General features: G+C 42.8%; 2 protein-coding genes across 3 annotated transcripts in view; one reads left to right on the top strand and one right to left on the bottom strand.

The window, feature by feature from the left end:
- Nucleotides 1–650: 650 nt before the first annotated feature.
- On the top strand, nt 651–4,864 carry LOC124042808 (zinc fingers and homeoboxes protein 1-like). Its single transcript, XM_046360927.1, has 3 exons — nt 651–977; nt 1,577–4,365; nt 4,601–4,864. The coding sequence occupies exon 2, from the start codon at nt 1,706–1,708 to the stop codon at nt 4,349–4,351; it is 2,646 nt and encodes an 881-aa protein (XP_046216883.1). The 5' UTR covers nt 651–977; nt 1,577–1,705; the 3' UTR covers nt 4,352–4,365; nt 4,601–4,864.
- A 13,152-nt stretch (nt 4,865–18,016) lies between these two features.
- Nucleotides 18,017–27,800, bottom strand: part of LOC124043507 (zinc fingers and homeoboxes protein 2-like) — a 28,621-nt gene continuing 18,837 nt past the window's right edge. For both annotated transcript variants that reach the window (XM_046362179.1, XM_046362178.1), the window contains 2 exons: nt 19,282–22,278; nt 18,017–18,982 (listed from right to left, as the gene is read on the bottom strand). In XM_046362179.1, coding sequence (XP_046218135.1) covers nt 19,285–22,107 — 2,823 coding nt within the window. In that variant the 5' untranslated portion in view covers nt 22,108–22,278 and the 3' untranslated portion in view covers nt 18,017–18,982; nt 19,282–19,284. The remainder of the gene's footprint in view (nt 18,983–19,281; nt 22,279–27,800) is intronic.

Genomic DNA, 27,800 nt, shown 5'->3' with positions numbered 1-27,800 from the left:
GTTAGTTCTTCTTAAGATTATCTACATAATGAGCCTCACATAGCCGACAATACCTGCTTTATGATGTACTACAAACCCACATGGCAGGATTAGACAGATGGGTATACAGATAAGATTTAGTTGGCTCCCAGTCCATGTGGGGGTGGAGGGGAACGAGGGAGTTGATGTACTGGCTAAATAAGCACTTAGTAGTTGGGATGTTGTAGTTTCAATGAGCAAGGCAGAGGGCAAAAAGCCTGATATGGACAGTGATGGTGCAGAGATGGCAGTGGAATAGAGATACTAAGGGCAGAGGAAAGTTGGTGAGGGGAGGATAGGCTATTTTTACAAGATTAAGGGTGGGACACAGCTGGTTGAAATAAGACTTTAAATGTGATAGGAAAGCATTCAACAGGAATGTGTGATTACTGCCAGGAAACAGAGACCGTGGAACATGTATTGGTACATTGTGGGCAGTATCAGAGGGAGAATTAGATACAGGACATTAATTTAAAAAGTATATTGAGTAGAACGTCATTAGATATAGTATCAAATATTTTATCTTATTTAAAAGCAACAGGGCTGGCCCACACTCCAGTACAGTAGGTGGCGTTAATGTACCATAACGTTGAATACCAACAGCCGATAAACCCCACCGAAGAAGAGGAAGAAGGAAATAAAAAAATGACTATCGTTAGATTCGATGAGCCATCGGTGTCTACATCTAGGCCGGTTTAAATGCATGAACAAAACAAACAAGGTGATGTTTTGTAGGCAAAGGGAGTGAACAACCAACCGAATCTCGGCGCATTCACTATTCTGCTCTGCGTCTATGATAACAACAGATGGACTCGTTGCTCCTGTGGGCCACTGCCGGAGTCGACAGTGCATTTGTTGGGGAGGGAACGACGGCAAAGGCGGAAGACGGCGCATCAGCAGTCAGATTGGAAGCTAACTGGTTGTTGCAAGATGCTTGTAAGCGACAGTTCTCTACACGGGTAGGTAATAAAATGAACACCACGTGAAGGTAATTTTACACACGTAATAGTTAAAATGAATAAGATTTGACTATCATTTCCCACTTTTTGCTAAATACCCCCCCCTTCCCCCCAAAACAGAAAAATACGTACACTCGTGACCGGCACAAGTGACAGATGAATATTATTTGCAGTGTGACTGACTGACAAGTTGGTTAACAAACTGGTAGTTAGCAGACTAATGATACGATACAGAAGCATTAGTAATACTACATCGATTTAGGAATAAAATGTCCTGCAGTTTTCTCAAATCATTTTGCTTTGGGCCAGAATGCATATAAACAGCCACTTATTAATGGTGTTTCTGTGGAGCGCTTGCGCTATTTGAAGACTTCAATTGTGAGAGTTTTTAGTATTGGCAGTGGAAACAATGTAGCGACTTGCAAATGTATTAGTGAAATGAAACTTTCTATACATGTCCCACCACACCTACAACAATATGTTAAAGGACACTGCAGTAGAGGCCCCCCTCTTAAATATTCTAGTAGATAGGCATTCATGTTTAGACCTTGAATTTTTCTCTCAATTATGTGCATATAATATGGATCTATCTCTTGCAGGATTTAAGGATAAGTCAACTTTGAACTCCTGAAGTAACCTGCATGGATCGACAAGGGCTGAACTAAAATTTAGATTAAAAAAATATATATATATATTTATATATTCAACAAAAGCACAGATAAGACATAATGGCGAGCAGAAGAAAATCAACAACGCCTTGCATGTTCCCCCCCGTTGAAATGGTGGATTCAGACCCTGACATGGAGGTCGTTACAGAGGGAGATGAACAGACTGACGAGGGGGCAGCTAACTGTCCTGTGGAAAACTCAACTGAAAGCAACCCGAGTGAGGAAGACACACAGGCCATGGACCACTTCATTAAAACTATGGACTCGAGTACAGCAGAAGGAGGTTATGAGTGCAAGTACTGCAGCTTTCAGACATCACAGCTCAATATGTTTACCTTGCATGTGGACACTGAGCATCCAAATATAGTTCTAAACTCATCTTATGTGTGTGTTGAGTGTGACTTTCACACCAAGAGGTATGATGCATTGTTGGAGCATAATGCACGCCACCATCCTGGAGAAGACAATTTCACCAGGACCATGGTGAAGAGCAACAATCAAACCATCTTTGAGCAGAGAGTCAATGACTTGACCTTTGATGGCAGTTTTGTTGAGGAGGATGAGGGCACATCCTGTAAGGGTATTGCCCTAAGCAAGACACCAATCATGAAGCTCAAGAGTAGGGCTGAGGCCAAGAAGTTTACAGGGTCACACAAAATGGCAGATAACAGTGTCATTAAAGTGGAGAGTGATGGGGAAGAAGAGAGAGAGGAGGTGCCCCCCCCTCCTGTCACACCCACTGTAGTGGCTGTGTCAACCCCTCTGACCATTCAACCTATTCAGCAAAGCATAATGGTCAACAGCCCAAATGTGCTCCAAATAAAGACCACCAACTCCACCACAATGCTCCCTCCAGGGACATTGGCTCAAGTTCTGTCTGCCTTGCAGAATCAGCAGACCTCTCAGACCCAGCTCCTCATCCCGGTCAGTAGTATCCCCACATACAATGGGGCCATGGACAATAATCTCCTTCTGGTCAGTGCCTATAATAGGTTCCCTTACCCATCTGTGTCAGAGATCATGGGTCTAGCAGTACAAACCAAGTTCACAGAGGAGCAGATAAAGGTGTGGTTCTCTGCCCAGCGGCTGAAGCACGGTGTGAGCTGGACCCCAGAGGAGGTGGAGGAGGCCAGGAGGAAGAAGTTCAATGGCTCAGTGCAGGCGGTGTCACAGACCATCACTGTCATCCCAGCCAATTTTGCTACGGCAGCCAATGGCCTGCAGTCAATCTTTCAGACTTGTCAGATTGTAGGGCAACCAGGGATGGTTTTGACTCAGGTAGGGGGTGGCAACGCTGTCCCTGTGGCCTCACCCATCACGTTAGCTGTTGCTGGGGTCCCCAACCCCAGAACCAGTGTCAGTAAGGTGCCAGAACCCTCCACCTCTGAGACCGCTTCTCCACTCAGTACCGATTCCCTGGGAGCGCGACCCAAAAAATCCAAAGAGCAGCTAGCAGAGCTGAAGGCCAGTTACCTAAGGAGACAGTTTGCCACTGAGGCAGAGATCTCTCAGCTGATGAAGGTCACTAACCTCACCAAAAGAGCAATAAAGAAGTGGTTCAGTGACACACGTTACAACCAACGCAACTCAAAGGACCACCAAGGCGTTGCCTTAAATGACATTTCAGTCAACACCAACAGTAACGACGCCAGCAGCAGCACAGCCATTGTGATCGACTCCAGCGACGAAGCCAGTGAATCCTCTCTCACAACCCAAGGGCCCATCTATGATCCACGAATCAAGTTCCGCCACGCCTTTCCTGACTTCACACCTCAGAAGTTCAAGGAAAAGACTCCGGAGCAGCTTCTGCTTTTGGAGGCCAGCTACCAGAAGTCTGACACGCCAGGCGATGAGGAGCTAAGTAGGTTGAGGATGGAGACTAAACTGACCAGGCGAGAGGTGGACGCATGGTTCTCTGAGAGGAGAAAAATGCCACTGGACTCTGACGGCACAGAGGAGCTAGAGAGTGAAATGGTCAAAGTGCCTTCCTCTGGGCAAGAAGCTCGGACGCCATCCAGCGGCCGAAAGATAATGAAGAAAACCCCAGAGCAGCTCCACGTCCTGAAAAGCGCCTTTGTTCGTACCCAGTGGCCCTCTGCTGAAGAGTACGACAAGATGGCCAAGGAGAGCGGGTTACCCAGAACCTACATTGTCAACTGGTTTGGAGACACCCGGTATGCCTGCAAGAACAGTAACCTGAAGTGGTACTACTTGTATCAGAGTGGAAAGGTTAACGAGGCAATGAACGGAGGTGAACTTAAGAAGAAGCCACGGAAACGCTTTCGTGGTTGGTCCAGGAGAACGAGGCGGCCATACCCCTGCAAACAAACACCCCCTACCATCAAAGTCAAGACGGGTAAAGATATTTTAAAGGAGCACTACCTCAAGCATAAGGTCTTAAATGAGAAAGATTTAGATGAACTGGTGGCCAAGTCCAGTATGAGCTATGAGCAGGTGCGGGACTGGTTTGCGGAGATCAGCAGGAGGGAAGAGAAGGGCCTTGACCTTTTCAGTGAGGGTAAAGAGGAGACACACGGTGACAGTGAGGGAGAGATGGAAGTGAAAGAGAAAGGGGATGATGAAGAAAACAACATTGACAACAAAGATGATGAAAATAACAATGATGAAGATGAAACGAATGACAATGAAACCACGGAAGAGCCTCTATGTTTCAAGCAATCACAGTCAGAACCAGAAGATCAGTGACTTAAAAGGTCCAGGTGAGTGATGACAAGGATGTGTAGAATGAGTACATTTTCTAATTGTAAAGGCATTTGTTACTTGTGTGTCCTGAATGATTATTAAATGTTTTTAACATGTCAAGATCTTTCCTCTGAATTTAGCCTAATACAAATTGAATTACTTTTGACCTTGATTTCCTCTTTTATACAGTCAGTGAGGAAATTTGCACACGAATCTCATGTTTTCTTAATTATGACGTTTTTGCTCCTACAGAATTCTCATTGGTTGCCTACGGAAGAGAAGAGATGGAAAACACAGGTGAAATGTACCAAGTGTTTTGGTGTTAAACTGCGTGGACCAACCAGGCACAAAGAAGCGAGAAGATGTATGATGCCAAATAATTTTAGCAAGGGATTATATACTGAACAAAAATATAAACGCAACATGTAAAGTGTTGGTCCCATGTTTCATGAGCGGAAATAAAATATCCCTGAAATTTTCCATATGCACAAATCATCAAATCAAATGTTTATAAAGCCCTTTTTAAATCATGTTACAAAGTGCTTATACAGAAACCCAGCCTAAAACGCCAAACAGTAAGCAATGCAGATGTAGAAGCATGGTGGCTAGGAAGAAACCTAGAGAGGAACCAGGCTCTGAGGAGTGGCCAGTCCTCTTCTGGCTGTGCCCAGTGGAGATTATAAGAGTACATGGCCATTAAGGCCAGTTTGTACAAAAATATGTTCAAATGTTCATAGATGACCAGGAGGGTCAAATAATAATCACAGTGGTTGTAGAGAGTGCAACAAGTCTGCACCTCAGGATTAAATGTCAGTTGGCTTTTCATCGCTTGTTCAGAGGTCGCGACAGCAGGTGAGGGAGAGGATCGAAACAGCAGGTCCGGGACAAGGTAGCATGTCCGGTGATCAGGTCAGAGTTCCATAACCAGGGTTGAAACTGGATCAGCAACACGGCCAGGTGGACTGTGGACAGCCAGGAGTCATCTGGCCAGGTAGTCCTGAGGCATGGTCCTAGGGCTCAGGTCCTCAGAGAGAGAGAGAGAGACGGGAGCATACTTAAGTTCACACAGGACACCAGATAAGATGGGAATTTTACCAGATACGAAATAGTGACCCTAGCCCCCCCCCGGCACAGACTATTGCAGCATAGATACTGGAGGTTGAGACCAGGGGATCGGGGGACACTGGGCCTGTCCGATGATAACCCCGGACAGGGCCAACCAGCCAGGATATAACCCCACCCACTTTGCCAAAGCACAGCCCCACAACAATAGAGAGTTAAACAGTCAACCAACTTACTGCCCTGAGACATTTCTGAGTCTAGTGCACAAAGATCTCTTTCACCGCACAAGCCCGAGAGGGCGCAAAACTGGCTTACTTCTCTCAAATTTTGTGCAAATTTATTGACATCCCTGTTAGTGACCATTTCTCCTTGGCCAAGATTATCCATCATCTGATAGGTGTGGCATATCAAGAAGCTGATTAAACAGCATGGTCATTACAGAGGTGCACCTTGTGCTGGGGGAAAATACAAGGGCACTAAAATGTGCAGTTTTGTCACACAACACAATGCCACAGATGTCTCAAATTTTGAGGGAGCATGCAATTGACATGCTGATTGCAAGAATGTCCACCAGAGCTGTTGGCTGATAATTGAATGTTCATTTCTCGACCATAAGCCACCTCGTTTTAGAGAATTTGGCAGTACGTTCAACCGGCCTCACAACCACAGACCGCGTGTAACCACGCCAGCCCAGCACCTCCACATCTGGCTTCTTCACCTGCACGATCGTCTGAGACCAGCCACCCAGACAGTTGATGGAAACTGAGCAGTATTTCTGTCTGTAATAAAACCCTTTTCCCTTGTGGGGAAAAGTACTTCTGATTGGCTGGACCTGGCTCCCCAGTGGGTGGGCTTGGCTCCCCACTGGCTGGGCCTATGCCCTCCCAGGCCTACCCATGGCTGCCCAGTCATGTGAAATCCATAGATTAGGACCTAATGAATTTATTTCAATTGACTGATTTCCTTAAATGTACTGTAACTCAGTAAAAACATTGAAATTGTTGCCTGTTGGGTTTATATTTTTGTTCAGTGTGTGTATATATATATATATATATATATATATATATATATATATATATATATATATATATATATATATTACATTACCTTAATTGAAAATACTATTTGGTTTTCTGGGATATTTTAGTAATATTGTACCTTGCTATCTTAACTAAATCCAAGACATTTCGATTTGGTAAATCCTCATTTTTTTCTTGTAGGCTTATGTAATAACTTTTAAAATCGTAATAACGTTTTTAAATCGTGAAATTGTGTCCAGGTTGAAGGGAATTTCTAAATGTTTTTTCTTTTTTTAATCTCACAGTTTTGTGAATATGACTTAAAATCAGTGCCATCTGTTTTTGGATTATGTTTTAAATGGAATCAGTGGTTCGACAAAACTGTTTTTATATGTGTTCAAATAATTTGTTTGGTCTTAAATGACAAAATATGGAGTAATCCAGGTTAATATTCTGCTCAGTTTTTTGGGGTGGGTTTCTTTGTATGTTGGTTTTCCAAATGAAAAAGGCATGTGTGCTGTCATTCAGGATTTAGTAAACATTACCTCAGTCTTTTAAGCTATGAGTGGAAGACAGTGACTTTGTTCAATTTAAATGGGTTTTAAAAATACACAGGTTCATTCACAGTTTGCTTGAGATGGCAGTTTTTTCTAAAGTAAGTAACTTTCAATGCATAGTTGTACTTTAAAAAAAAATACGGGTTAAAATCTTTCAGGTGTACAATGACAATGATATAGGGTGAAGATACCACAAGCACTTGGTATAGTTCCTCTTTTAACGAGAGCCAATTTGACTTTAGTCAACCTTTTAACTTTTCTTCCTCTGCTTATCTTCCTCTTATCTTGTAATTCTATACTCAAATCTGGATGTACAGGTTTTTATATGCAACTATACATCAAAGAACAGTCAATGAGGAGATGGTGAATTATAAATTATTGTTTATTGACAAGGACCCTTATGAATTCTGCAATATGGTATAAGCACGTTGGCATCCTTAATTGCGGTAATATAATGATTCGTTTATTAGTATTATTAGTTCATTTATTTATTATATCTTACTTTCGTGAATACTTTGCCAAGAAAATGTATTTAGTTTCAGACCAGTGCTTTTGCAGGTAAGAAACAGATTTTCAGTAGTCATTGTCAAGCCATAGGAAAAGTGCAACTAACTCTGTTAGCCATTGAAATCAACCACAATACTAAATTTACCACATTTTACAGTTGGATAATACATTTGTTTGTGAAATGCTTGTTATTAGAAGTGTGGAAATCCATTGCCAATGCAGAACACTGCCACCTGATTTTTGACTTCTGTGCAATTGTTGTTCTATCTTCTACAATCTCAACTTGAGTCATGATGCACTTGTGTTCAACATTGTATCATAACTGACATGCCATTTCAGAAGTCTTTTAATAGACATTACGCAGCAAAAAAATACTTGTCTGAGGGAAATATGATTTAATATGATTGAATGTCATTATTTTAACCTTACATCATTAAATGGCAATATTTGTCAAACCAGTTGTATTTATACCACCTGATAAGTTTATTAAGAATAAGCCGTGCTGAGGTAGGTTTATTAAGAATAAGCAATGCTGAGGTAGGTTTATTAAGAATAAGCCATGCTGGGGTAGGTTTACTAAGAATAAGCCATGCCGAGGTAGGTTTATTAAGAATAAGCCATGCTGAGGTAGGTTAATTAAGAATACGACATGCTGAGGTAGGTTTATTAAGAATACGACATGCTGAGGTAGGTTTATTAAGAATACGACATGCTGAGGTAGGTTTATTAAGAATACGACATCCTGAGGTAGGTTTATTAAGAATACGACATCCTGAGGTAGGTTTATTAAGAATACGACATGCTGAGGTAGGTTAATTAAGAATACGACATGCTGAGGTAGGTTTATTAAGAATACGCCATGCTGAGGTATACTGTATGGTTCCTTTCTTCTGGTATGGATGTCTTTTTATTCCAGGAGGTGGAGCTATTTGCAATGTTATTGTTTTTCTAAACCAACATTGAATAAGGTAAGCCAGAATGGGATGGTATAAAATATGAAGTAGCTTTGACTATAATTTAAATTGTTATCCTCCGTCCTATCAGTGTTAAAATGATGGAGATGGGGTAGAGCAGGGTTTCCCAGTCAGTCCTGGGGCCCCCCTGTGTGCACGTTTAGTTGTTTTTGCCTCGCCCTACACAGCTGTTTCATCAAACTTTGGCTCTTTGAATCAGCTGTCTAGTGTTAGGGCAAAAACCAAAATGTGCACCCAGAGGAGACCCCGTACAGACCCTGGTGTAGGGGACTGGATTGGTAAAACTAAAGTACATTTTGCGGTCAACCTATATTCTATTCATATAATTCATTATATTATGTCCAGTGTAATTCTGTGGGGGGGGGCTAATTTACCAACTGCACAGTTGGTAAATTAGATTAAGCAGGCATAACTGAAAACTGAGAATTGGAACAGCTACATTTTCATGTAGTACAGTACTCTAAGTGTGGTATTGGGCCTCACTGGAGATACATTTACCCAAAGAGAAATGTCCTGCAGTGCTGAAACTCACTACAAAAATTTTGTTGGCAGGCTGAAAATCCCCACTAATATGTATTGCCTTGCTCATTGGGAGCCTGCTTGATATTTGGCCATCGAAGAGTTAATGTTAAAGAGAACTATCAAAATCAAGGGTGTGACCAGCTGTGGGCTTCCATCCTAATCAGAGAGAGGGGAAGAGAGAGGGAAAAGAAAAGTAGATATGCACGTTTTTTTTAAAGGCTGTCAACGACCAGCAATGAGATAGACAAGAATACAATACCCTTTCTCTACTGACCCAGATATACATACCCAGGCAGTGCTACGTAAATACGTATGGCAGCAGCGGCATCTGTGTCAGCCGAAGCCCTGCTTATTTCCCAGCGATTACGTAGCAGAGGGTGTGCGAGGAGAGCGTAAACCAGTCTCTGGTGCTCACTGGGTCATGCTAAGGACGACTCTCCCCCGGTCTCCCCTCCCTACCCCACGCGTCTGCTGCTGCAGCCCGAGGTCCCTGCTCACTGCGTCCGCCTACATATCAAAACGCCTGGCTGCCTGCTCCCATGATGCGGCACGCTGCAAATAAAGCATTCCCAACGTCTGTCGCACAGCGGTCTGCAGTGTACACAGTTTTTAAAATCCAGTTAATCCCCTATCGCCCCCACCTGGGATGTAGCCTATATGTTACGAATACAGAACACAGAGTTCTTTTAAAAAATTCAGGGGGTAGATCAGCTTAAATATTGCAAATAGATTGTGGCTTCTATCAATGTAATTGTCTACATCATTTCTAATCCCACATATATATTTTTGGGTCAATAGTGTAAACACACCGACTGATTACAGGGTTTTTTATTTTTTTTAACTATTTTCTACATTGCAGAATAATAGAGTAGACATCAAAACTATGAAATAACACATGTAGAAACCAAAAAAATGTTAAACAAATCAAAATATATTTTATATTTGAGATCCTTCAAAGTAGCCACCCTTTGCTTTGCACACGCTTGGCATTCTGTCAACCACCTTCATGAAGTAATCACCTGGAATGCATTTAAATTAACAGGTGTGTCTTGTTAAAAGTTAAGTGGAATTTATTTCCTTCTTAATACGTTTGAGCCAATCAGTTTTGCTGTGACAAGGTAGGGGTAGTAAACAGAATATAGCTCTATTTAGTAAAAGAACAAGTCCATAATATGGCAAGAACAGCTAAAATAAGCAAAGAGAAACGACAGTCCATCATTACTTTAAGACATGATGGTCAGTCACTCTGGAACATTTCAAGAACTTTGAAAGTTTCTTCAAGTGCAGCCGCAAAAACCATCAAGCGCTATGATGAAACTGGCTCTCATGAGGACCGCCACAGGAAAGGAAGAACCAGAGTTACCTCTGCTGCAGAGAATAAGTTCATTAGTGTTACCAGACTCAATAAATGCTTCACAGAGTTCAAGTAACAGACACATCTCAACATCAACTGTTTAGAGGAGACTGCATCAATCAGGCCTTCATGGTCAAATTGCTGCAAAAAAACACCAATTATAAGAAGAGACTTGCTTGGGCCAAGAAACACAAGCAATGGACATTAGACCGGTGGAAATCTGTCCTTTGATCTGATGAGTCCAAATTTCAGACATTTGGTTCCAACCTCGGTGTCTATGTGAAACACAGAGTAGATGAAGGAATGATCGCTGCATGTGTGGTTCCAACCGTGAAGCACAGAAGAGGGGGGTGATGGCGCTTTACTGGTGACACTGTCAGTGATATATTTAGAATTCAAGGCACACTTAACCAGTATGGCTACCACAGCATTCTGCATCGATACACCATCCCTTCTGGTTTCGCTTAGTGGGACTATCATTTGTTTTTCAACAGGGCAATGACCCAACACACCTCCAGGCTGTGTAAGCACTATTTGACGAAGAAGGAGAGTAATGGAGTGCTGCATCAGATGACCTGGCCTCCATAATCACCCGACCTCAACCCAATTGAGATGGTTTGGGATGAGTCGGACCGCAGAGTGTAGGAAAAGCAGCCAACAAGTGCTCGACATATGTGGGAACTCCTCCTGACTATTGGAAAAGCATTCCTCATGAAGATGGTTGAGAGAATGCCAAGAGTGTGCAAAGCTGTCATCAAGGGTGGCTACTTTGAAGAATCCAAAATACAAAATATATTTTTTTTTGTTTAACACTTTTTTGGTTACTACATGATTATGTGTGTGTTATTTCATAGTTTTGATGTATTCACTATTATTCTACAATGTGGAAAATAGTAAAATTAAAGAAAAAACATTGAATGAGTAGGTGTGTCCAAACTTTTGACCGGTACTGTACATATTTTTTATAGATATTTTCCTTTATTATTTTCTCCTAACCCTACCACCCCTCCCCTAATTAGAGTAAACTTACGGACAACACTTTAGGCTTCTACTTCCAGTTTATACATACTATATACATTTTATGGACACAGTATATTTTACAATAGTTATCTCTTGTTTGTTTTTAGTCCCATCCTTCAGCTACCCTCAAACACTCCCTTCTATCTTTGAAGACCGTTTTGATTTCTATTTGTCATATATTTTTCAACTGTGCTGTTTCACAAAACTTCTGAAACTATATATATTTTACGGACACTGTATATTTTACATTCGTGGTTTTCCTCCTCTTCTGAGGAGGGGAAGGAAGGATCGGACCAATATGCAGCGTGGTAAGTGTTCGTCATTTTATTAAAACTAAACTGAACACTACAATACAAAGCAAAGAAAAAGAACAACCGAAACAGTTCCGTCTGGTAACTAATACAAAGACAGAAAACAACTACCCACAAATCATAGTGGGAAAACAGGCTGTCTAAGTATGGTTCTCAATCAGAGACAATGATAAACAGCTGCCTCTGATTGGGAACCATACCAGGTCAAACACAGAAATACAAAAACATAGAACAACACATAGAATTCCCACCCCAACTCACGCCCTGACCAAACTAAAATAGAAACATAAAAAAGGAACTAAGGTCAGGACGTGACACACCGATCTTTCTCAGAACACCATCCAGTTTTGACTTCTATTTGCCATATATTATTCAACTGTGCTGTGATGATTCACAAAAGTTCTGAACCTTTCTATTCTCATAGTTTCTACAGATTGTAAATTACAAATAAATATTTTTGCTAAGAGTATTATTATATTATTGATCGATTGATTATGACTTTTCAAATCACCCAGCAGTGCTATTTGCAGAGTTAGCTCCAGGTAAATGTTGCAATTCTTCAGCCATTCTTGAACCTGCGACCAAAAACAAGCTACATATGAACAGTAGCAAAAAAAAAAATCTAATGATTCTGTTTCTTCGCAGCTAAATCTGCAGATCTGGGATGGTTGTAATCCCCCATAAATAGAACATTCTCTTGGTTGCAAGAATTTTGTATAATCATTTAAATTGAAAAACTCTTGCAAGTTTTGAAGCCGGCATTGTTTTGTGTATCAGTTCATAAATCATATGCCATGGAATTGGAACATCCAAAATATCTTCCCCAACTATTTTGCAATCTATATGGCACATCTGTACATTTTTTGGTCCTTAAATGAAACTTGTATACTTTTTTATTTATCACAATTATCTTTAACCAATTTTGGTGTTTAATGCAGAGCCGAACAACAAGTTCCTTACTTTCACAGTTCTTTACTGGGCTGAATCAAACCACGTGAGCGACTGCTTTGAGTGACACAGCTATGGCAGTGTCCAGAGATGCCCCTCCCCTGCACTTGTCCTTACAATACCCTGGTTCACAAGGCAAAGGGAATTCATGCTGTATAGCTGTTGACAGATATACCATTAGGCCACCATCTCTAGACACCCGAACAGTTCTGCCCACGCACGCCACTCATCAGACCGAATCCAGTCTGTCGTCTCATATTTGCCTTTGTCTTCTGAGTTTGAAACTGGGGTATGATCCAGGGTAAAGGGTTCACTGCTGAACAGAGTTCTGTTCTCAATGTACTGCGCAGCACTGCTGAGCTGAGCCTAAAAAACTGGGCTGAAGACACCACAGATGGATCTCCCTGTCTGAAAAGGGGGCTGTTACACAATTGAGGGCATTGAAGTCTGAAGTGTACAAAGAACGTATTCAAGCAGTGCTTTATTCTTTGGCCAGCATGTTCTGTTTAAAATCACATTTGCCATCTGGTGGCTGATGGACATTGTTCTCGGCTGCATCAGTTTCTTACCTGAATAAGGCTGCATGGTGATCCCATTCAAATCGGTAGGAGACCCCCCTTCAATGTATCGCAGTGGAACGGTCTTGAAAATGACTTGTCTGAACGAATAAATGTGTTGCTACTGTAATGACTGTACTGTTGTGTAATGATGTAATGTTTTTGTGACTCTTGCACAAGCTTTACAGTTGGACACAGGAAGCAGGTATTTTCACCTCACCATTTATAGTTTGGGACATTGTCTCTGTTATGGTTCCACTAGTCTCATATATTCATGTTGAAACCAATGTGAAGAGTAAATAGACAAAAATAATAATAATCCTGACCAGGGTAGTGACCCAATTTCAAGTTCATGTCTAGCTTTAACTTTGTCTTCTCTCTGCTCACAACGTCTTATCCCATTCTTCATCGATATACTGACTGACTGACATGTATGCATTCATTGCCCCAGTGATACAATCCAATGATATTGATGTTCATATGCTGAAGTCATGATACACTATTTATACACAAAAGTATGAGGACACCCCTTCAAATGAGTGGATTCGGTTATATCTGCAACATCATTGCTGATAGGCAGGTCAAAAAAAAAAATTGAGCACACAGCCATGCAATCTCCATAGACAAACATTGCCAGTAGAATGGCCATACTGAAGAGCTCAGCGTGGCACCGCCATAGGACGCCAAGTCAGTTCGTCAAATTTCTGCCATGCTAGAGCTGCCTCTGTCAACGGTAAGTGCTGTTAAGCCTAAATTCACTATGCGCAATGCCAAGCGTTGGCTGGTATGGTGTAAAGTCTGCCACCATTGGACTCTGGAGCAGTGGAAACACGTTCTCTGGAGTGATGAATAGCGCTTCACTTTCTGGTAGTCCGACGGACAAATCTGGCTTTGGCAGAGGCCAGGAGAACGCTACCCACCCCAATGCATAGTGCCAACTGTAAAGTTTGGTGGATGAGGAATAATGATCTGGGGCTGTTTTTCATGGATCGGGCTAGACTCCTTAGTTCTAGTGAAGGGAAATCTTAATGCTACAGCATACATTGACATTCTGTATTTCCAACTTTGTGATAAGAGCTTGGGGAAGGCCCTTTCCCGTTTCAGCATGACAATGCCCCCATGCACAAAGTGAGGTCCTACAGAAATGGTGTATTCAGATTGGTGTGGAGGAACTTGATTGGCCTGCACAGAGTCCTGACCTCAACCACATCAAACACCTTTGGGATGAATTGGAACACCTGGCCAACATCAGTGTCTGACCTCACTAATGCTCTTGTGGCTGAATGAAAGCTGAATAGTTTGTGTTGCGTCTGACGTGTTCTTTCAATGCAGTCACTGCTGACAGCAAAGTTCCTCTTGGGGTTAGAGAAGTGCCATACCCTAACCCTCCTGGTTCCGGTAGTCCACCTTGCATTGTTACCAGTTCACATTAGTCTGCCTGACATTTACATTTAAGTCATTTAGCAGACGCTCTTATCCAGAGCGACTTACAAATTGGTGCATTCACCTTATGACATCCAGTGGAACAACCACTTTACAATAGTGCATCTAAATATTTTAAGGGGGGGGGGTGAGAAGGATTACTTTATCCTATCTTAGGTATTCCTTAAAGAGGTGGGGTTTCAGGTGTCTCCGGAAGGTGGTGATTGACTCCGCTGTCCTGGCGTCGTGAGGGAGTTTGTTCCACCATTGGGGAGCCAGAGCAGCGAACAGTTTTGACTGGGCTGAGCGGGAACTGTACTTCCTCAGTGGTAGGGAGGCGAGCAGGCCAGAGGTGGATGAACGCAGTGCCCTTATTTGGGTGTAGGGCCTGATCAGAGCCTGGAGGTACTGACTGAGGTGCCGTTCCCCTCACAGCTCCGTAGGCAAGCACCATGGTCTTGTAGCGGATGCGAGCTTCAACTGGAAGCCAGTGGAGAGAGCGGAGGAGCGGGGTGCCGTGAGAGAACTTGGGAAGGTTGAACACTAGACGGGCTGCGGCGTTCTGGATGAGTTGTAGGGGTTTAATGGCACAGGCAGGGAGCCCAGCCAAAAGCGAGTTGCAGTAATCCAGACGGGAGATGACAAGTGCCTGGATTAGGACCTGCGCCGCTTCCTGTGTGAGGCAGGGTCGTACTCTGCGGATGTTGTAGAGCATGAACCTACAGGAACGGGCCACCGCCTTGATGTTAGTTGAGAACGACAGGGTGTTGTCCAGGATCACGGCAAGGTTCTTAGCGCTCTGGGAGGACACAATGGAGTTGTCAACCGTGATGGCGAGATCATGGAACGGGCAGTCCTTCCCCGGGAGGAAGAGCAGCTCCGTCTTGCCGAAGTTCAGCTTGAGGTGGTGATCCGTCATCCACACTGATATGTCTGCCAGACATGCAGAGATGCGATTCGCCACCTGACGTTTGAGTTGTGTCAGCGAGGTACCTTGCTAATCGCACCAAGTCACACCACAGTGTGCAGGTTTATGTACAGACATTTTAATCACGCTCACTCTAACCAATCCTTCAATGGCAGTTTTAATAAACTGTTCCCAGACGTTTGAACAATGTTGCACCCCCCTCTTAGTTTCGATGTTGATGCATTTCCTGCACGGTCACCGATAGTAAAGTCAGCCATTTGGTCCTCAAAGAGAATGCAGTGTCCTCAAAGCGCCTTTGACATTCTCTGGTGCAGTTTCCTCCTGTGGTGCATCTGTTTATGGTCAACTATATATATTTTTCTCTCATTTTGATCAAAGTCAGTAGTCCCTGAGGTTTTCTTTGACATTGTAGATTGTTTCCTGACTTCAGTTTATACCTGCAGCTTACATGTGTCCTCATCTTGCCAGTTTACACTTGTAAGATCTGATCAAAATAAGTTGACAATGCGTCTGTCTACACTGGTCTAAAAATGTAGGCACAATCAACATGAGGACAAGATCATGACAAAGGGTGCATGTTAGAAGCAGGTATAAACATGGATAGAGACCCGACAAATACATGCATACTTTGTCCCTCGTGTCTCAGGTCAATACAAATATTTAGATTCATATTTTCAGCAAGTCACACGAATTAGTCTGTGACATCTGAAAAATGGACCAAGAAATCTGTTCCATAGCCAGATGTGTGCCACTCGTAGGATCCTTCAGCTGTATTGTTGACAGATGTACTTGGTTATTAGTCTATTAACTCTAATCCTCAACAAATTCATTCTCTCATTATCTTTCACTCTCAGACGTTGGACCAAAACATTATGATAGGGGTTTAAGTATCAATTCTTTCAGTTTTGTTTGGGAGCCGATGAGGGACCACCTGCTCACCTTCCTAATGTTTGAGTAGACATGGGCGGCAGCACCTTTTTGTTGACACCGAAGTTGCTGTGAGCTCATTATCACTTCCTCCTGTTAAGCACTTCGCAGTGTTGGCCGACCTTGGCTCGGAGGCCCAACAGTGAGCAGCCTGGAGGGGTATCTGATTTCTGTTTTACCTGGCCCATTATTCCTGTGTTTGACCAGCCAAAATATAGGCCTGTAGGTATTGCAGATGGTTTCGCAGGCTCCCTTTTCTTCTTCTTGATATCGTGGCAAAATAACAAGTAAAGCACACTTCAAAACTAAAGTTTTGCTAACTTTGTGTACTAACTGGGACAACTTGTGCTGTCACGTATGAGAATACTATAAACAGGAGGCTTGCTGTTTGTCTAAACGAATCACACTGGAGTATTGGGTTCTGTTGGTGGGGCCATGGCCAGTCAGCCGAGAGGGATTAGCTCTGTACTGTACCATTCACATCTCCAGCTAAACCTCCCGAGACACATTAAATCTGCCAAGAGTAGAGGAGAGTATGCCAGGCCAGTGCACTCTGTACCCCATTACAGCTGTTACTCTCCTCTCTAAGCCTCTAACATACTTTAAAATTAGGTTGGTAGATGGTATACTAACATCCCAAAATTATTTTTGTTAAAAAACAGCCCTGGCCATCAGGAAGTGGAAGATTTCCAGGAAGTGAACCACTAATATATTGGATGTAAAACAAAATCCCCCCAGAAGTAGATGGAGAATGCCAGAAATCATATTCCCGTCCAATAGTGGCACAAAATTGAAAGCTGAGCGGAGTTATATGTATCATCATTGTGGAGTACAGGCTAAATAGACCCCTCTCGTGCCATGAGATTGGCAAAGTGGTTCATTTAGAGCAGGAAGCTGTGTTTTGGAAATCAGTCTGCAGATTAGCGCATTAGCACTGAAACAGTACAAGTTTCCTGCAATAACAGTAAAGTCCCATATTGTCTGAAGTGGTAAAATGTGTTATAGGTAAAGGCTTAAAAACAAATCCTCATTGATACACCCCATACAAGCTTGTTCGATCCAAAAGGAGAGAGCACACTTCCAATATGCAGGAATTACTTCATTCATTCACTATGTTTAGGTAACATTACAAGGTGGAGCTTGTTCAAGTTTAAATAATGAAAACATCCAAAACAAAAGCAATAGATACATTATGTTATGATAATTGCATACAAACTAGACTGTTGGCTCTCACAAGCTGTTGTGGGCTACATGGAAAGATGGCCACTATTAACAGCCCTCTCAATTATAACCACACAAATAAGATGGTTACATAACGGTTTTCACACAGGACTAATAGTGAAAGGTTAGTGAGCCAAGGGTAATTTGATTGGTAGTCCAGCTGAAAGCACTCACAGGATTTAACACAAAATCCAAATGTAGCTGATCTCAGAAAGGTTTCTTTACTATACACTACCCCCAAGAAACCTCATGACATGCTGCATACATATGACAAACATACAGCAGACATACAGCTGTACAGCAGACATCAACTGGTTTTTGAAAAGAGTAAGCAGGAACTTGGCATAAATACAGTATTTATTGATACAGTATGTCTTGACCATGACACTACGGCGGAAGCAGTACATAAAGAGCTTGTATTGGTTTGTTTCTACTGTCTGAATGGAACTAGCACTAATTCTATTAAGCCAACATGTATGTATAAAGGCTATTACACATGTGTATGTTCATCTGCAGAAACAACAAATAAATCAAATAAAGAAAGATATTAGAATATGATGCAGGCAGCATGATTCTGGATTTGTTTCAATGTGATCATTTCTTTCTGGTTTTGCCACTGACCGTTCTTTTTCTCTAACGTAGGTCCATAACATCACATGGTCAAACAAGCATGTTCCTTACAAGAGTGCAGGTTTGGCTGAGGCCAAAAATAGCACTTCAGAACAGTAAATAGTTTGATTTGAAGTAAGTCCACATGACAAGGAGGGAACTGCAACGGAAGTTCAGCATTAGAAAACTGACTGAAGTATTGCCAACAGTTGTAGTGGTTCATTGTGTTTCATTACAAAATGTAGGACAGACCACTGTAAGACAGACCACTGTAAGACCAACAGGAGCGAAAAAAAGGGGCAAGATGCCCCCATTATAAAATGTAACAAAATTCCCCCAAAATTTTACAAATCTGTAGCAATACAGAAAAAAATATATTTACAATAACCTTTTTTTAAAAGTGTAATAATGCAGCAAATCCAGCTTTGGCACTCTACAATCACCACCTGGTCAGTGCTTCAGGCACACATTCAGTGCTCTGTGTCTTCTACTTCATCCTAAATCACACACAACATTACCACCATGTTTCTTTAAAAACGTTCTACGAAGTAAGCTCAACCTTGAGGAAATGTTGGGCACAAACTGGGATGGAACAAGCAAGAAATAATTTGTTCAGAAAATACAATATTCAATAATTAAACTCTTTCCTTTTCTTCTCAGCTCCTGTGTGCAACTGACAGTGGCAACTTTTCTCACCTGCAAGGAAGAAAAATTGTCCAGTCATTAAATTTTACACAGTTGGAATAACACTTTCACAAGAGCCCTGATAATTCCCCAAAGGGATTAAAATGCTATTCTACTGCCAGCAGTCAGGGCTTTCAATGCCTTGGTCCCATTGGTAACTAGGACATGTTGTGAAATGCAGCTACTATGGTAAAAAAACATGCGCTATTCTATAAAACCTGTGACTACTCCCAGAGATCTATTAGTAAGAGACTGATTTCTATGTTGTTTTTTTGGAATGTTATTTAATCAAGTTTGATATACTTTCTTACCCTTTATCCAGTCACCCTTCCAGAAGCATCCTCCATCACCCTGTCTTTGTCCAAGACCAGTTCCTTAGCACTCATGAGTCCATCCATCCCCTTGGTTTCATCCATCCAGCTCCCAAACTCCTCTCGAAAGCCTCCATTTTGGCCACCATTCTGGCTGTCATCAGATGTGTTTTGTTTAAATTTTCCAGCAAACCATTCTTTGATCTCTTGGCTGCCAAGACTGGCATGCTCTGCTAGCCTCCCAATATCCTCCACCTTGGGTGCTTTTACTTCCTGGTAGCGTTTGATTATGCTGAAAGCATTCTCTGTGCTCAGTAGCGCCCCCTCAACATTTTTCCCACTGCTGTTCAGTTTATGGAAAAGCTCCATCCACTCCAAGGTCCCACTCTTCAGGGCTGACCTGCTGTCCTTGAACCAGTGGACGATTTCTGTGCGAGCCAGGTCTGTCTGGTCCTCAAGCTGATTGTATTGTTCAGGGGAAGGCCACTGAGTTTGTGCAAAAACATCCTTGAGAAGCCCCAAGGATTTGCTGTCTAGAGGCACTGAACAAGTGGTGGTTGGGGCAATGATGGCAAGGGGAGAGCTTCTTGGATGGCCACCTTGTTTACACACACCATTCAGCGGTCCATGTTGTTGCTGCCGCTTATCAATGTACAGTCTCTTTGAGCCCATGGAGTTTAGAAGGGCTTGTTCAAGGTTGTCACGCAGCGCCCGGCGCTCTAAAAACCAGCTGTCAATTTCCTCCCGTGACAGTCGGGATGCATTTACCAGATTGTCAACGTCATTGTATGTTGGAGAGCTGTTTCTCTGGAAGTTCTCTTCTAGAATCTTCAGCTGCTCAGAGGTCTTTCCTTTCATTCTCTCCAAGAGTGGAAATTGAGTGGGGACTGATTTTTGCTGCTCTGGCTTCGATGCTAGCTCATTGTCCAACTGTAGAATGCCATTGTCTGCATGAAGCCCTTGGTCATGAACCCACTTTGCATCCCCTCGAGAGACACCATTGGCTTCCCCAAGAGGGGTGAGCACTTTGTCCTCCGAGAGACGTCCTCTGATATATCCGGCATTCAGCTCTGTTATTTGCACTTTTGTTTTCTTGCTTTCTGGGGAAAAGCTAGGGAGCTGGAACGGGCCCTTGAAGGAAGTCCGTGCTGACTTGATTATGGTTGGCCTCCTCACTTGAGGGGCAATGAGAGGGGGTGAGATTGGTAACTTTAAGTCTAAAGCCAATAGAGAGTGGGTGATTGGAAGCTTGTATTTAGGGACTAATGAAGGAGGAGGCAGCATGCAACTCTTGAATTGAGGGGCGACAATAGGGGACACAATAGGTCTCTTCATCTCGGGGAAGACTGGAGAAGGTGCCATTGGCAGCTTGTTTTTGGGGTTCACATGTGGAGGTGCCATGGACAGTTTTCCTTTAGATGCCATGAGAGGTGCAGCCGAGGACCTCTTCATCTCAGAGGCAATAATAGGAAGTATTAAAGATCTCTTCAGTTCAGGTGGAACTGGGGGTGGGGCCATGTGAAGTTTCTCTTTTCGGGGAACTGGAGGCGGGGCCATTAGTATCTTCTCTTTTGGGTCTTCTGCAGGGGCCGCCATAGGACGCTTTAAATCTGGGGCGAATGAAGGAGTTGTCAGGGGTCGCTTGAGAGGTTGCACATAACTGGCTACAGTAACTGCAACAGGAGCACAGGTCATGGTTGATCCATTAGCAATACTTGTCAGTACTAGACTAGACTGCCCAAAGCTAGTCTGAATAAGGGGCTGGGTGGCTTTGGCAGGCTGAGAGATTGGGGTAGGCAGAACGGTGAAGGTCTGATGCATGGGTGGGATGGAGCCATTGAACATTTTCTTCCTGGATTCCTCAACTTCCTCTGGTGACCAGGTGATGCCTTGCTTTAGCCGTTGGGTAGTGAACCACACCTTTATTTGCTCTTCTGGGTGCTTGGACGCAGCGGTGAGCCAGGACAGCTCAGCATGGGTTGGGTAAGGGAATTTGTTAAACGATGTCATTAGGGTTGTATTATTGTCCAATGAAGTATTATATTGGCTGGAGTTCAGAGGAACAGCAATTGTTGGTACAGAACTGAAGTTGGGTGGTCGTTGGAGCAATGGCATTACATATGAGAGCCCTTGAATGATCGTTGGGTCAGGAATGATCAACGTGCCGTTTATGTTCACAGCTGTGATTTGATCTTCTGGGATAACGTTTTCCAACGGGTTCTCCAAGTCATTCCCTTGGTACAGGGAATGTATGTTCTTTTTTGGCTTGCCGTTCTTCACCGTAGTTGGTTTTCTCGGTGGAAAAGTGACAAAGCCGTTACCACCTTGTCCGTCTGCAGTATCGCAGACAACTGAATTGGTCTTGCCTTCGATTGTCTGCTCCAAGAGTGTCTGGTTATTCACTTTTATCCTCTTGAACTTGAAGTTGGTCTCTCCAGGGTGTTGGGTCTCATTGTGGTCTGTTAAAGAGTCAAACTTTTTGGTGCTGAAGTTGCACACGGCACACAGGTAGAGGGGGTTGAGTATAACATTAGGGTGACTGGAGTCTACGTGCTCTTTAAAGTCATTCAGGTTCTGGGTGGAGAAGGTACAGTATTTGCACTCATAACCTCCATGCTGCCTCTGCCGGGGCATAGGATCATCCTCTGCCACAAATTTAGCTTCTATAGTGTCTTGTAATGTCTGGTCTTGATTTTCAACAGACTTTGAAGACCCATTTTTGGTCACAATGTCAGTAGACACTTCCATTTCTTCCGAGTCATCCTGCTCCATCATGTCACTTACCCGGATCATGCAGGGGGTGGAGGATTTCCTGCGTCTGGACATTGCTGGTGACTGCTGTGAGATGTTATTTGGGTCAAAGGGAGGGTAAGTCCCCAGTGTTTGAGGAAGACCCTGCTCCACGTCTGTCCTGGGTTTGCAGTGGTGTCTCCTGCTGACTGTGGACGTCAGCTCCCGTGTGCGGCTTCATTAGAGTTCATCACAGATGTCATTCACCTGGAATAAAATGGGAAAAAATGAAATGTTAAAGGGGCAATCCGCAGTTCAAAAAAGCTGACATCAAAATGAGTTTTAGACATGTTTTGAGGCTATACAGTTTGTTTAAATTTACTTTTTATACAAACATTGGAGTTAACAAGCTTATATTTTGGGTTCTGTTGGTGTATGACAGTTAGTTTGTTAAACTAAGTTCATGAAGTATTTATAAAAGTTATTCTTCATGAATAAAATGGGTACATTATCATTCATTGATAGTCCAAAAATGTATGTAGCAATGTAGATTGGCCCTGACATCACCTTTCTAATCTCACCCTTGTAAAACTAGTTCAAAACTACAGCTATACAGTATCTCTATAAATTCTACATATTAAATATCTACAGAGAGTGGGCCTAAACTGCAGAGCTGAGGTGTGACTTTCAATACAAAGTGTAACTTCAAAGAATATCCTTGTGTAATTTTATGGTAGACTCTTCTGACATTCACGCAAAATCAAACGTTTTTGAGTGCCGAAAGAGTCATATTCAGGCATTCTGAAGCGTAACATGTGTGCCGATGTTAGCACAAAGCAGAAAAACTAGGCCAGGGCCTGAGTGAGACTTGTGATGGGGGGGGGAAGTAAAAATCTAAGACAACTTACTTATCTAATAATGACAGTATCCGAAACCTTAATGTATTAGCCATTTTAAGTAATTGAACTTGTAGCTTTATCATTTTAATTCAATTTGTAGGCTACATGCAATGGTTCTACCCAAGCTAGCCTACAGTAACTAAATAACATTCATTTAGACCTATAGTATATTTTATTACCAACAAACTTAATTGCCCCTAGCAAAACCGTGAACGTTTTTTGTTTTTTGTTCAGGTTAATAGACAGAAGTATCATTATGCCACGTCAGCGTGGTTTTATCAATTGCATACCTAAGTCTGTCTTGACAAACTTGACATCTAGTTTAAAATACTCTGAACTTAAATGACACCTAGAACTTTCAACACCAGTCTGAAAATAGCATGACTATGCTCTGTAGGAAAACAACCATGTTAAATATTCATTAGCACCATGAGAGCGTGTCTAAAAAGCATTCATTAAATCAATCATTCATTATCCACACAGGGCCTGAAACAGTAAATATGATACATAGTGTCAATGTGCCTAAAGCCACATGACACACCAAGAAATTGACCATATGACTTCCTTCCTGAAGTTTGCATACAGTATTGACTATTCATGTGACGCAGAAAAACAGGGCATGTTTTTAAAACAAAAACTGACAGCTCTAGGCCAATATTCTGTAATCAAAGTAATATTGTATAAAAAGCTTGGCAACAGTGTCTTCACTCTGTCTGTCAACATGCTGGGCTGAAAGGGATCATGTTTACTTGCAGTTAAACAATGCAACATGCCATGTATCTCCTCACTTCTACCTGAACAACAGTCTATGGCATGACCACAAAAGATTCTCCTTAAAATATGGAAGATTATTCAAACACATTTGCCTCGAACATTATTCAGCCTCATCAAGGCTGGCCGAATTCTACTCAAACTTTATTTTTCATGCCCACATTGCCCAGAACTGAATAATAAACTCAAAAGATTAATAAATAATTCTTATATAAGTATTTTATGGGCACGTCCTCCTTCCCAAATGAAATTGATTCAGTGGCTCCTTATAAAACGTACAAAATTAAGACTGCCTTAATTTCCATGGTGTCACTATGGCAACAGCAGAGACAGCGAGGTGCCCTTCTGCTACCTCACCGCTGCATATTAACGATTTCTTCTCACAGGTGCTAATTAGGCGAGGAGGGCTTGCTGTCGAGCAGAGCTCGGGCCAGCCACAGTGAACAGCGTGTGGCGAAGGGTCCTCTGCAAACCCCGTCGGGACGATCCGTTCTGGCTGATCAGTGACGCTCGCCTGGGCAGGCCTTCACCACGCCACGGAGGCAGCAGGACTGGGCTGATCAAACATGCATGAGCCTGTCTGTCTCGTGTCCTCGGGTAACTCTCAAAGCGCCAGTCAGCCAAGGGGGACATAAGCCAGCCTCCAGACTGCCTGAGATATGACTTAAACCTCATACTGGCAGATTAACTCACTTCATAAATGGTGGCAACACAGACTGCCTAAAATCAAGGCAATTCCCTCTAAAGAAGACTGACAGTGACATATGCCAGGGATTTTCAGGGATATATACAGTGCAAAAAAGTGCTGAAGATTTCTAAGTGGTGCAGGGAACTCCTCCGGTGCCAGTTGAGAGAACAAATGCAATGAATCATCGTGGATGATCAATGTCCTGTGCAGCCAGAGCCGACTGGGTAAAACCCCTTAGGCAGCCTCTACTGAGTCACATACACACTGCCCTGCCCCGCAGTCAGCTCTCCATCACAACAGAGAGAGAGAGAAAGTAAGAGGGGAGAAGAGGGGACAGAGAAAAACAAGAACATGCTCAGTCTATGTTGGGTCCAAACCAATTCTACAAGTGGATAACGACATTTGTGATCAGACTGTAGGCTAATTACTAACACAAAAAGGAACTTCCTATTTACTATAAAACTATGATTATATCCTCTGAATATTAACACTAGTAAGGATAAGGATTCCTGTAGGATTTTAGACTACACCCCCTAAAGACAACGAGGCATCATTTTGTCTCAAATGAAAACAGGTTTTCATTTGTTGTCCTCGAAAGCACCGACAGCAGAGTTCATTCAGCATCATGCAATCCAAACAAGCAGTTCTAGAAAGGATCATGTTCTCTTTTCCCCCTGTAGTCATTTCCAGATCAAAAGGTGGTGACTGACTGACATTCAATATCAAAGTCCTCAAATAGTGCAGTGCACTGAGGAAACTTTGCATGGGTCTGATTTCAAAAGCATGTTAAATCTAAGCTCATCGGCTAAATCTTGCTCCATTTGGTTAAACGTTTTGTTAAGAAGTGCTTTGCCAGTGAGAGGAGACTAAACCCAAATAATACAGCAGCTCATCTCAATGAGACGGGCAAATTTGAATGAGCACAGAATTAATTTAAATCTCATCAGGCCGCCCTTTAATACCTTATCAGTTCTGCATGGAGACAACGGACGTTATCTCATTAGTCCCCCTTTGGTGTTTCGTAAGTCAGTGTAGCCTAATTGAAGTGGTTAGACCGTTACCTTTTAGGGGAATAGCTCATGGGAAGTTATGCACTGTGCTGTTGTCTTTGGCAACATAGGTCAGTTTAATATCTTCAGTGTAGAACTGTACAACATACACTACATGACCAAAAGTGTGTGGACACCAGCTCGCCAAACATCTCATTCCAAAATCATGGCCATTAATATGGAGTTGGTCCCCCCTTGCTGCTATAAAAACAGCCTCCACTTCTGGGAAGACTTTCCAAAAGATGTTGGAACATTGCTGTGGAAACTTGCTTCCATTCAGCCATTAGTAAGACCGGGCACTGCGATTAGGCCTGGCTCGCAGTTGGCATTCCAATTCTTCCCAAAGGTGTTCGATGGGGTTGTGGTCAGGGCTCTGTGCAGGCCAGTCAAGTTCTTACACACCAATCGACAAACCATTTCTGTATGTACCTTGCTTTGACTAATGGATGCTCGACTATGGAAACCCATTTCATGAATCTCCCGACGAACAGCTCGTGCTGACATTGCTTCCAGAGGCAGTTTGGAACTCAGTAGTGAGTGTTGCAATCAATAATTTAAAAAAAAGTGCTTTGCACTTCAGCGGCCCCATTCTTTGAGCTTGTGTGGCTTACCACTTCGCAGCGGAGCCGTTGCTGCTCCTAGACGTTTCTACTTCACAAAAACAGCAGATCTAGCAGGGCAAACATTTGAAGAACTGACTTGCTGAAAAGGTGGCATCCTCTTCAGTAAGACCATTCTACTGCCAATGTTTGTCTACGGAGATTGCATGGCGGTGTGCTCAATTTTACACACCTATCAGCAATGGGTGTGGCTGAAATAGCCAAATCCACTAATTTGAAGGGATGTCCACATACTTTTGTATATAAAGTGTGTACAAATTCTTACAAAACCAATGTGCTACAAGTCAATAAATACTACTAAACACACACAAATATTGGGATGTAATAGGCGGGGGTTACATATCTATATAAATGGTAGGGAAAAGATGGTAGTAGCATCATTGTGCAAGGGTTCATTCCAAACAACTCTTACCATGTTCAATCGTTAAGCTCAGATTGATGCCCCTGAAACTTTGATGACAGATTTGGGTCCAGGCTACAGGGGTGAATTTTCCTCAGACGGCCATGGGACTGGCATGTTGCTATGGAAACCGCCAAACTGGAGATAAGAGTGATTCAATCTACTCCAAGACCTTTTGATGGAAATTGTTTCGTTCCGATTAAATTCTGCGACACGAGGGGCTTATTTTTTATACTGTTGAAGGACATTCATTTATATTTTGGTTTGGAGTGTAATTGTCCATTTTTGGGCCAACAATTGTGTTAAATATTCCTATTGCTTCTTGTCCTTAGTGTTTCTTCACGTTTATTCTCCTGCGAATATATCACAAACTGATGTTTGACATTTTTATGATGTAAGAGACAATCTCTAAACTTAGTCTTTGAAATGAAAAGTACAAACAAACACACAGACAAAGGATTAGAACCGTTTAGGCAGAATCCCGTCCCACCCACCTATGAATAAAAGGGACGAGACCACATGACATCCACAGGGACTGCTGTTCTCAGAGAACTGAGGACTCCATCTTGTCCGCAAACTCCACACATTAAGAGATGTTTATTTCAAAAACACCAGCCAAGCAGGGAAATAGTTTGGCTGCACATCCTGTGCTGCTTGTTTAAGCTCCGATATGGAAAACTGCAACATTTTTGTGTTTTGTTCATGCTTTCCTGCTTACACCCCTGCAGACAAAGAAACAATTGATCCTTACATTGTGGTAAAGCAGGGTTTGTGGTCACTAAACAATGGCAAAAACGCAGTAAACTATTTTCTGCTGACCACTGACCTGCGGATGAAAGGCTAAAAAGTCAACCCACTCAAATTTGGAGCTTGCTTATGAAAAGTTATGAAACAATACATTAGCCCATTACAGTGTGATGCTGTAATCTGTGGTGGAGAAACCATTCATTTGTAAGTGCAAACAGACTGGGAAAAGGGCTACGTAGAGGAGAGGCACTCGTGTGTGTGTGTGTGTGTGTGTGTGTGTGTGTGTGTGTGTGTGTGTGTGTGTGTGTGTGTGTGTGTGTGTGTGTGTGTGTGTGAGAGAGAGAGTGAGAGCACGCGCTGGAAGGGGTGTGTGCTGAATCACTGTGTGGTAGCCAGCTGCTTCTCTACATGTGGGGATGTCCAGCAGGAACTGGAGCCAGTGGAGCGGCAGACTCCATGGCTTCTTTCCCAGAGAGTTTAGAGGGGATGTCTGGGGGGAGAGAGAGAGGGGGACAAGGGGGTCTGATGGAGACAAGGCGGAAGGAGTGGGCAGAGTTTTCGGCTGTTGTTTGACAGCACATACATATATTTTACCAGACACATGGTCTAGGGAAT

This window comes from Oncorhynchus gorbuscha, linkage group LG09, assembly GCF_021184085.1.
Source record: "Oncorhynchus gorbuscha isolate QuinsamMale2020 ecotype Even-year linkage group LG09, OgorEven_v1.0, whole genome shotgun sequence".
Lineage (NCBI taxonomy): Eukaryota > Metazoa > Chordata > Actinopteri > Salmoniformes > Salmonidae > Oncorhynchus > Oncorhynchus gorbuscha.
This window is presented reverse-complemented; position numbering and strand designations above follow the sequence as displayed.

Coding starts and splice junctions, on each gene's coding strand:
- LOC124042808 (XM_046360927.1), top strand. CDS start 1,706: ATGGCGAGCAGAAGAAAATCAACAACGCCTTGCATGTTCCCCCCCGTT.